This window comes from Lithobates pipiens, unplaced genomic scaffold (genome assembly GCF_037356315.1).
Source record: "Lithobates pipiens isolate NorthernLeopardFrog02 unplaced genomic scaffold, aLitPip1_a1.2 Scaffold_8, whole genome shotgun sequence".
Classification (NCBI taxonomy): Eukaryota; Metazoa; Chordata; class Amphibia; order Anura; family Ranidae; genus Lithobates; species Lithobates pipiens.
In genome coordinates, this window is record NW_027507903.1 from 44,475,197 (window position 1) to 44,486,663 (window position 11,467).

Sequence of the window (11,467 nt, forward strand, 5' to 3'; positions counted from 1 at the left end):
AATTTCGTTACGATGGGACTACGTTCAGGCTAGTAGCCAATAGCTTTGATGTAGGAATTTGATCTGAGCATGCGTGGCACTTGGTCCGATCAAAATTCTCTACACATGATCGGAGTATGTCCTATCGAACCAGTTGGTCGGAAAATATTTCCAACAAGTTGGAAAATTGGGTCCGACGGATATTCTGACGGAATCAGTCCGATGCATACCACACACAGTCGGATTATCCGACGACACGGTCTGATAGGACACATTCCGACGGATTCTCCGACCGTGTGTACAAGGGCTAACACCAGTTTAGTTAACAGACAGGAGCAAGACCTGGCTGTACCATCTGACAGAGATACCAAGTTTCTTAGGTAGCCTAAATAGAACAACAAATCCTTTGGTTGTTAAAAGAGTTCACCTACCTACATAAAGCTGAATACCAGCTACGGCAGTTTTTAAACAGTTACATTGGTCCAGATTTTACCAATGTAAATATGTATTTGTCATAAGTGTGGGATCCCCAGGGAAGCTGGAGATCCCTGTAGCATCACTAATACAGTGATCATCGTTAGCTTCTGGGTCCCGAGCCGAGTAGACTCCCTGCTGAATTGTGAACATAGGAGGTTGTTCTCTCAGTATGGGACCCATTCAGAGAACATTTTACATTTTATAAATAAATAAAAGCATTCCTTGATTGGATTAGGTAGAGAGGCATGCAAGTGACATCAAGAGAGGTTGCTTTGCATCCACTAAGAGGTGTTCTGTGAATGCAGGTTACGCTGAGTGATTAAACTCCTGTGTGCCCTGTGCTGACTAAACGGCAAAAAAAAAAAAGTTGAATCATCTATGGCCAAATTTAGACAGTTATCACCGCAACATGTGCACCCATTGGAAGATTTCCCCTGACCTTTTATTGTAGTCATCAAAATAAGCACAGTGATGAATCTCCGCATTGGGAACACAGCAAAAAAAAAAAAAAACGCATTCAATGGAGGGTTCGCTTTCCTTTTTCAATTCTATCCAAACTTATAAAAAAAAAAAAGGTTTAAAGCCTGTCAAGTTTTTTTCTCTGTGAACTTTACAAGAAAATTTGATCTACATGACCTGTATTGAGGTGGTTTGTTATGGTCACACCATAGAATCATAGGAAATGCTACATCCCTGAAAAAGCATTCATTTACTAAATCCCAGCATTGCTCGGCTCCGGTAAACACCCTTCACTGCAAGAATCTCTACCACCCACAGTCTACCAAACCACAAGATCTAGTAAACTATCACAAGTGTGATGACGAAGGCTCACCATTACATTGTCAACATCTCAGGGCTGTTAAAAAACAACATTTATGTAAATGATAGCTTTGAAGGAAATGTTATATGTACTCACCACTGGGGTTGACTGCTGCTGGCGTTGCCATTGTTCTAAGTCAGAGCGGCACAGAATTCACCTAGAAATAATTAACAAACATAAACATCAAGACGTAGCGGAACAGAGAGTTCCACATGAGTAGCTGGGAACTGGTCACTAAAGCAGTGCAGGACTTCTCTAGCAGAATGCAGTCATTACAGATTCGATTAGAAAGGCGCAGAGGACACGGCAGAGGTCAGCAGGCTGTATTCTTCATTGTGAAGATATAAAGGAAGTCATATGCATGCAGATACTTCACACTCCGATAATTGGGCAGATGAAGATGATCAGATCCATTTTGATGATAATAACAGTGTGTACTGTATGTACTTTACAGATAAGGGCTCATGCACACAGCTGTGAAAAACTGTATTTTTATTAGTAAAATTTTCTTTATGCAGGGCTGAACCCAGGTTTATTGTTTTCTTTGAGCCCATGCACATAGCTGTGTAAAGATCTGTATTCTTGTTGCAGTATTCTTGCTGCATTCAGTTCTATAAAATAAAAATAAAAACCTGAAAAAATTGCAACTGATGTCCTGAGTACGCACTGTATTTTATGCTGTATGCATTTGTGCTAATGTTTACCTGTGCACAGTGTACATGCATCTTAGCCACAGAAGGACACGAGGCGGGTTTCTTCAGAAGCCGCCTGCATCTTAGCAACAGTAGGAGACAAGGTGGGTTCCTTAAAAAGCTGAATGCATCCTTGAGAAATCGCCTGCATCCTAGCAATGGAGAATGCTGTAAAATTACATGAAAAGTTGCTTGCGTTCTAGCAATGGAGAATGCTAGGCAAGTTGCCTGTGTCCTAGATATGGAGGATGTCAGGCAAGTTTCTTGTGATGCCACCTGCCTCCTAGCAACTGAGGATGCTAGGTAATTTCCTTGAGAAGCTGCCTACAGCCCAGCAATAAAATATGCTAGGCAGGTTCCTTAGGAAGCTTCCTGCACCCTAGCGATGAAGGATACCAGGCAAGTTTCTTGCAAAGCCACCTGCATCCTAACAACTGAGGATGGTAAGTTCCTTGAGAAGCTGCCTGGACCTTAGAAACAAAAAATGCTAGACAGGTTCCTTGGGAAGCTGCCTGTGCCCTAGCAACGAAGGATGTCAGGCAAGTTTCTTGTGAAGCCATCTGTGGTGTCCTGGCAACTGAGGATGGTAGGCAAGTTCTTTGAAGTTTCCGGCACCCTAGCATCAGAAGATGCTAGCCAAACTCCTTGAGTAGTTGCCTGTATCCTAGCAATGGAGGACTCTAGGTAGCTTCTCTGCTAGGAACCTGTAAAGGTTGCTCAAACTTTGTATGGATACCGTGTACAGAGCATTTTTTAAGCAGGATCTTGCTGCCAGAATACCTAATATTGTAATAAATTTCAATCAGTATCCAAATATTAACTAGGTTTATAAATAACTGTTTTTTTATTTTTATTTGAAGCGGAACTAAAGGGGTTAATACTCACCTTTCCAATGGTCCCATCTTCTTCTGTGTGCCAGTCTTCAGCCATCTTCATTGGCCGGTGCCCAATGACGTTGTTCCTGTGAATGCGCCGGAGCACTGCCAGCACACAGAGATCGGCCCGACGCTAAAAGCGGAGTTATGCATGAACAGCCACCTGCTCACTTTTATTTATTTTTTGCTTTAGCTATAGAGTGGAGAGGGTTTGGAACACCTGTCATGCTTTTATTAGGGTCTGTGTCCCCATTCTCTATTTGTTCTGGTTCTCACCAAATTAAAAGAAAATCCCAAGAACAGGAATAGAGGAGAAATCTCTCAATCGGGACACTAATTATGGTACCAAAAAGGGATTTTCCTCATTTTGGAGGGATTTCCTCTCACTTCCAGTTATGGTTATGGGAGAGGAAGTAATGGGACACACTACCAGAGGGTTATACCATACCTTACTGTATCCAAAATAAAATAAAAAAGATCAGCACAAGGGACTGCACTTAAAACTGATGAGAAGTGTCTCTTGTGCTGCTGGCTGTGTTTTTAGTTGAAATGCTCTGTTTTCTGACTTCCTGGGGGGCCAAAGCTACAATCAATCTTCCAGTGCTGCTGGGTTTAATAGGAGCCAAAGGACTTGTCATTTGGACTGCCAAGAGTACTATGCCTGTCCCCTCCCACATTCATATAAGCTGTACTATGGCTTCCATGAATGAAAGACGCGCTATGAATGGAGGACAGGAGGATGAATGAAAGGTCCGCCTCCAATAACCTGAATTATGTTACATGTACATGTTATGTTCTAGTGGTAACAATTATTAGGGCCGGTTCACACAGCGGGCGATGCGAGGCGACACGACTCGCCTCGCCTCGCTCCCGCAAGTCGCCCCCGTTCTGTACAATGGAACCGTTCTGAGAGGAGCGACTCGAGTCGCTCCGACTCAGAAAAAAGGTTCCTGTACTACTTCTGGGCGACTTCGGGGGCGACTTGCATTGACTTCTATACAGAAGTCATCTGCAAGTCGCCGCTGAGGTCACCGCAGGTCGCGGCGAGGCAAGTCGGAGACGCCTCGCCGCGCCTGCAGTGTGAACCGGCCCTTAAGCTGTTCTCACACTCCAAGACAGCAGGATGCCACTCCCCAGACAACATCCTTTATACATCCCTATACAGTCCACTATGGTTGTGCTGACAGAAAAGTGGTCACTTACTATGAACAGACGACCATTATAACCCCAGAAACTAATTTGGGTTGAGTGGTCAAATCTGAAAACTACAGGGACTGTGCCCAAACTGCACCAACTAGTATACACTGACATTGTAATGTTCCCCCCAGATCTGAAAAACATGTTGGGGGAATAATACAAAGTGTTTGAAACTAAAAACGTTGTGTCAATTAGAGCGCAGCCAATCAGTTTTTAAATGCAACTTGTCTAGTCTACATCAGTGGTCTCCAAACTGCAGCCCTTTGTTTGCCTTTGTCCAGCCCTTGGGACACTATTCACTCCACTGACACCAACAATGGGGCACTATTCAATCCACTGACACCAACAATGGGCCACTATTCAATCCACTGATACCAACAATGGGCCACTATTCAATCCACTGATACCAACAATGGGCCACTATTCAATCCACTGATACCAACAATGGGCCACTATTCAATCCATTGATACCAACAATGGGGCACTATGTAATCCACCGACACAAACAATGGGGAACGTTTCAATCCACTGACACCAACAATGGCGCATAACTCAATCCACTGACACCAGCAATGGGGCATAATTCCTGCCACTGACAACTAAGATGGGGTGTCACGTAACATTCGCCTACCCATCACATTTTGCTACCCGCTGGAGTGTGCATGCGCAACGCCGCCATATGTGTTCCAACACTTGTAAGACACCACTTTGCCACAGGGCCCCCCGTGGGCTCGCTTCGCTCGCCATACTTCAGGCATGGCTTCGCTCGCCATACTTCAGGCATGGCCTCGCTTCGCTCAGCATAATTATAATCGAATTCTATGTCCACTTGAATGGTGGGGCTTGAACCTGGACTCAGGGGTGTGGCCACAAAATTCTGCTCAAGCGCAGTCCAGCAGGTAGCCAAATGTGATGGGTCACCATATGTAACGAAATAGGGGCATTATTCCTTCCAGTGGCACAAACGATGAGGCTGTATTCCTTCAACTGACACCAAAAATGGGGCATAATTCCTGTTACTAACACCAACAACACTATTCCTCCTCATTTCCCTAATATGGGGTAATATACCTCCCACTGACACCAACAATAGGATACTATTCTTCTTACTATAACCAACAATGGGGCACTATTGTGCTCACTGACACCAACAATGGGGCATAATTCCTGCTACTAATACCAATGATGGGACACCATTCCTCCCACTGATACCAATGATGAGGCACTGTTTACTCCCACTGACCCAGAGCATTTTCTACTCCTACTGGCAGACTTGACACTATTCCTCCCACTGACACCATCAATGGAAAATTATTTCTCCCACTGACACCAACAATAGGACACTATTCCTCCCGCTGACACCAATGATGGGGAATTTATTCCTCCCAATGACACCAAAGAAAGGGCATTTTTTGCTCTCCTAAAGTCTGAAGTACAGTAAACTGGCCCATTGTTTAGAGGGTTTGGAGACCTCCCTGGACTACATCATTATGTTACTATGTAAAAAAAGAGCATCACCTCCCATGTCCATCTTTTGCCATGTCAACAAAAGGCACATGTGTGGGCATTGTGGGATCCTTCCATGACTTTTGGTTTCAGTTTCCAAATAAATGTCCAATTTTCTCCTTCTAAGGCTGGCCTTACATTATACAATTTTCTTATTCAATTTGCTTTAGATTTACCTTCACCTATGTAATGTACGGGCCTGCCTGATTACATACAAATTGGAAGTGTTTAGGTCTGACCCCATATTATATGGTTTTGGTAAATCTAAAGGAAAATTGCACAAGAAAATAGTGTAATGTATGGGCAGCCTAAGTCCTTCTTACATACACACCAACCAACCAGCTTCCGGTGAATGCTGAGATTTGTAGTTCCCCATTGCCTGACAAGCCATGAGATGTGTAAAGCAGACACTGTTGGTTATAAATGCAGACACGGCTTGGAAAATAGGGTTTGTTATTATAACTATATATCATTATTTATTACACTATATACACACCAACCTTATAAATATGTATATCTTACAGTGCTTCACACTGTTATATATCTTCATATACTGCTGTCTGTATATAGCTATTACATTTACTGTTTGTTGCTGTTACTATATATAATTTATTGGTTATTGTCACTACATTCACAGCAGTATGTATAATTACATATTAAAGAAATTAGATCAATATGTATTGTTGTTTAGCACCTTACATACACACCAGTGAATGCTGGGACTTGTAGTTCATGACCAGCTGGCAAGCCACAGGTTGTGTAAGGCAAGGGATGTATGAATGTACACATGGCATGGAGAATGGGAATTGTTATAAATAGATCCCATGTACTGCTGTATATTTACTATTATTATTATACAGGCATACCCCACGTTTAAGTACACAATGGGGTTTATTTACTAAAGCTGGAAAGTGCAAAATCAGGCTCATTTCTGTATAGAAACCAATGAGCTTCCAGGTTTTATTACCAAAGGTTAATTGAACAAGCTGGGGTTAGAAGCTCATTGGTTTCTATGCAGAAGTGAGTCTGATTTTGCACTTTCCAGCTTTAGTAAATAAACCCCATTGTGTACTTAAAAGTGAGATATGCCTTTATATACTACATGTTACTGATTTTATATATTTTTTAATTGTTACTGAGGCCATTTATTATTTGTTATTATTATAATATATGTATTATTGGTTGCTATATAGCAGTGGTCTCCAAACAGCGGTATAAAAGGGGGGGGGGGGGGATTCAGTCCTCTGCTTGCTTTTATCTGGCCCTTGGGGCATTATCCCCCCCCCCAAAAAAAAATATGAAGGACAGTAAACTGGCCCTTTGTTTAGAAAGTTTGGAGGCCTCTGATATATATTTATCATTTTTTGCTATTATTGTATATTTATTACTGGTTTCTATATATTTATTGTTACTATTAATATATATTTTTTATGTGTTACTATTGCTATAATACATTTATTATTTGTTCCCATTACTATATATTTATTGCTATTATATCTTTATTATTTGTTACTATTATTATATAATTTTTATTAGTTATTGCGATTATACATTTATTATTTGTTAATGTAGTATATATTTATTATCAGTTACTATATATATGTATTAGTGTTTACTATTACTATAAATGTATTATTATTTATTGATATTATATATTATTTGTTATTACTACTATACATTTATTTAGTAAAAGGGTATTCCTGCGCTACCATGTAAACAACAAATTGATATAAGAACTGCTGCATACACTGAAATGGATCAAATCGTATCCACTGTAAATATAAATAAAAAATAGTGGTGTCGCTCTATTCCATCACCAAATCATCAATATGGCCAGTATATTTCTATGTCCCTCCTCTAGCACCAATAATCATACATGTAAACATACACAGAATAGTTTTCCTTCTTTTTTCCTGTCTACTGGCTTGTATACCAATAAACTCGTTGTTTTAAAAAAAAAAAAAAACATACACAGAATAGGAGGTAGAGTGTTATGTACAGAAAATATAAATAAAAATCTTATACTTATTAAACGTGCTTTGTGACCAAAATATTAAACAAATAATGGCATGAGTATGCTGTAAACAATAATACTTCTATAAGCATTCATAAAGTGCAAAGTGACCCAATAAAAAAGTGTATCAACTAATATCGTGCAAAAAGTGCATATAGCAATGCACTATACGCCCAATTTGTGCAAATAAGCAAACACACTGCAAAAGCAGCCAAAAAAAACAAAAATAAAAATCAATTCAATGTGTGGGCTGCATTCATGGCAATATGCTGGTTGCTGCAGATGGGCACTGACCCTTATTTTGCTTCACGTCTTTATTTAAAATGTAAGATTTTTATTTTTTTCCTGAGACTTCCTTTTTAAAGTTAAAGCGGTAGTAAACCCGCAAATTATTATTTTTTTTTTTAAACCTGCAAAGCAAAAGGCATAATGAGCTAGTATGCACCGCATACTAGCTCATTATGAAATACTTACCTTAGAACGAGGCCCCGACATCTGGCCCGATCCACGCCGAGGGAGCTGACATGCTCCCTCTGCGTTTCTTCCGGGTATCGCGGCTCCGGCGCTGTGAGTGGCCGGAGCCGCGATATCGTCACTCCCGCGCATGCGCGCGGGAGATTTCATTCCGGCCGGCCACTGCCGGATTTTCAGGCCGAGAATCCCCTTGTGCGCATGCGCCGCTGCAGTCAGCGGCGCATACCGAGGGGAATACGGTTTAGGAGATATTTTTTTTTTACCTACAGGTAAGCCTTATTATAGGCTTTCCTGTAGGTAAAAGTAAAAAATTTGAGTATACAACCACTTTAAGGTGTGTGGTATAAGCCGATTAAATACAGTATATCAAAATAACACACCCGAGCTCATCTGTTCACCACACACAGCACAAAGGCAAGAGAATTCTTGTTGGGCCGTGTATTGGTGCTCGGATGAACACACTTTTAATGGTTTAAAGAATGTCAGACAAAATGGTCGGCCCTCGAGCATGTTCACTTCATCAAATCTGGCCCTCTTTGAAAAAAGTTTGGACACCCCTGAGCTAGACATTAAAGGAGAAGTAATATTTATGAATTTGGGGAGAAGAGCCTGAAAAGATCCAGTGCGGTTATCTCCTTTCCGCAAGGTAAGGGGCCATTGCCTACTAGCGTGTGTGTTCACGGAGTGATAAAACACCTGGATGTTGTCACTCTTCAGAGATTGCACATTTTGCACAGTGAAGCACTTTCACTCAAGAAGTTTGCCTTGCACCGTTTATGAACTGAACACTTATTTATATTTTAAGATTTTAATATTGGAATGTGGACTGATATTCACCTGTATATATTTGGATTGATTTTTATTTTTGTTTTTTTTTGGCTGCTTTTGCAGTGTTTGCTTATTTACACAAATTGGGCGTATAGTGCATTGCTATATGCACTTTTTGCATGATATTAGTTGATACACTTTATTATTGGGTCACGCTGCACTTTATGGATGCTTATAGAAGTATTATTGTTTACAGCATACTCATGCCATTATTTGTTTAATATTTTGGTCACGATGCACGTTTATTTTAATAAGTATCAGATTTTTATTTATATTTTCTGTACACAACACTCTACCTCTTATTCTGTGTATGTTTACATTTATGATTATTGGTGCTAGAGGAGGGACATAGAAATATACTGCCCATATTGATGATTTGGTGATAGAATAGAGCGTCACCACTATTTTTTATTTATACAGTTATTATTACTTACTGATATTATACGTGTATTATTTGTTACTATTATTTTATATTTATTATTAGTTATTTCTATTATACATTACTTATTAGTATTATTATATATTTATTATTGGGTACTATATATTTATTTTTACTATTACTATATATGTTTTATTTATTGCTAGTATAGATTTATTATTATTATTATTATATATGAGTTGTTTGTTACTATTGTTAAATATTTACTTTTAGTTACTACATTTATTTATTGTTAGTTACTATTATTCTATATTTATTTTGGATTTCTATATATTTAGTTTTTGTCACTATTAGTATATATTTATTGTTTATTTTTTGTTTATATATATATATAACTATATATTTATTATTTTTATTGCCATTATATATTTATTGTTGGTTACTATATATTTGTTATTATAATTGCTTATTGCTCCATTACTCACTGGTGTATTTATGATGACATATAGAGTATAAGAAATGATGATGAGGATGATGTATTATTATTTATTGATCTATACAGCTTGCAGTGAATGCTGGTACTTGTAGTCCCCCATGACCCCAGGCTGTGTATTGTGGTGAATGCTGGGACTTGTAGTCCCCCTTGACCCCAGGCTGTGCATTGTGGTGAATGTTGGGACTTGTAGTCCCCCTTGTTCCCAGGCTGTGTATTGTGGTGAATGCTGGGACTTGTAGTCCCCCTTGTTCCCAGGCTGTGTATTGTGGTGAATGCTGGGACTTGTAGTCCCCCTTGTTCCCAGGCTGTGTATTGTGGTAAATGCTGGGACTTGTAGTCCCCCTTGTTCCCAGGCTGTGCATTGTGGTGAATGCTGGGACTTGTAGTCCCCCGTGACCCCAGACTGTGTATTGTGGTGTATTGGATGTACAGCTGTGCATTGTGGTGAATGTTGGGACTTGTAGTCCCCCTTGTTCCCAGGCTGTGTATTGTGGTGAATGCTGGGACTTGTAGTCCCCCTTGTTCCCAGGCTGTGTATTGTGGTAAATGCTGGGACTTGTAGTCCCCCTTGTTCCCAGGCTGTGCATTGTGGTGAATGCTGGGACTTGTAGTCCCCCGTGACCCCAGACTGTGTATTGTGGTGTATTGGATGTACAGAGGGCTGGGTCGGGGTTCCTCTGATAATAATAACAGTGTATCTGGTAATGGAGGGGGATGCGGGTCTGGGGTCGCCCCCATGCCTTGTGTACAGAGCTGTGGAAGGAGTGAATGGCGTCATAGTGGTGTCGGGACTGGGGGGAGGGAGGTGTGGCGGTGTCGGTATACTCACAGTGTCAGTGCCTCCCCTCCAGTGTCCGGTCCCTTTGTGCGGCCGGTGTCCGGAGCTGGCAGGGGAGGTACCGCGAGAGCCGGGAATCTCTTCAGGGGGAGTTGGGGGGGGGGGGGGGGAATTGCGGTGTTTCCATAGCAACAAGTGAGGGGCTACTTTATGAGAGGGGGAAACTGTCACCATAGCAACCCCTGAGCAGTGGGCGGAGTGAAGGATGGAGAGTGATGGATTCCTACATGATGTACATCACACAGAGACACGCCCACTACATCAATCCTATAATAGGAGTCATTACAGGGGATGGGGGCTGCGCTCTGCTGTCATCTAGTGGTAAAAAAAAGCAACTGACAGTAGGCAGCGCACTGAGGGGAGATGATAATGATTTTCCCGCCTTTATTGTTGGTGGGGTGAGAAGGCACCTGTAATGTGAAATAAAATGGGCACTGATAGACTTTGGTCAAAACCACCAAGACTCTGAAAAGCGATCTGCATTCGGACCGCTTTTCAAACGCATTTGACAGGCAGCGAGGAGCCAACATGGTGCCCCTTCTTCCTGTTTTAACCCCATAATCCCAGCACCAGTACATTCCCTTTGCTCCCCTTCTCCATTCACTTCAATGAGTTGTGTTTGGCTGGCTCAGCCCTGGTTCGCACAACTTCTCATGTGACTCGCTGCGATGGGCAACACAGAAAGTCGCATTACAAGTCAAAACACATTTATTTCTATGGGTGCCATCTTAATTGCTGCATCTCAATGTAGCTCACTACTCCCTTGGGAGCTGCTGGGTAGTTCATACAGTACTGCTAACATGCCTGCGTTCTTCCACCCCGCATGATTCACAACAGACACATTCGATAAAGGTTGAACAAATAACTTTTATTCCTTTATGGCGATAGTGGG

At 41.2% G+C, this 11,467-nt stretch overlaps 1 protein-coding gene across 2 annotated transcripts in view; it reads right to left on the reverse strand.

Moving 5' to 3' along the window:
• Positions 1-10,696, reverse strand: part of ARNT2 (aryl hydrocarbon receptor nuclear translocator 2) — a 178,637-nt gene extending 167,941 nt beyond the window's left edge. The window contains exons 1-2 of one of the 2 annotated variants that reach the window (XM_077472073.1): positions 10,567-10,696; positions 1,373-1,433 (exon numbers count right to left, since the gene is read on the reverse strand). In XM_077472073.1, coding sequence (XP_077328199.1) covers positions 1,373-1,403 — 31 coding nt within the window. In that variant the 5' untranslated portion in view covers positions 1,404-1,433; positions 10,567-10,696. The remainder of the gene's footprint in view (positions 1-1,372; positions 1,434-10,566) is intronic. The other variant, XM_077472074.1, reaches the window with a different exon arrangement.
• Between the last annotated feature and the right edge of the window lie 771 nt (positions 10,697-11,467).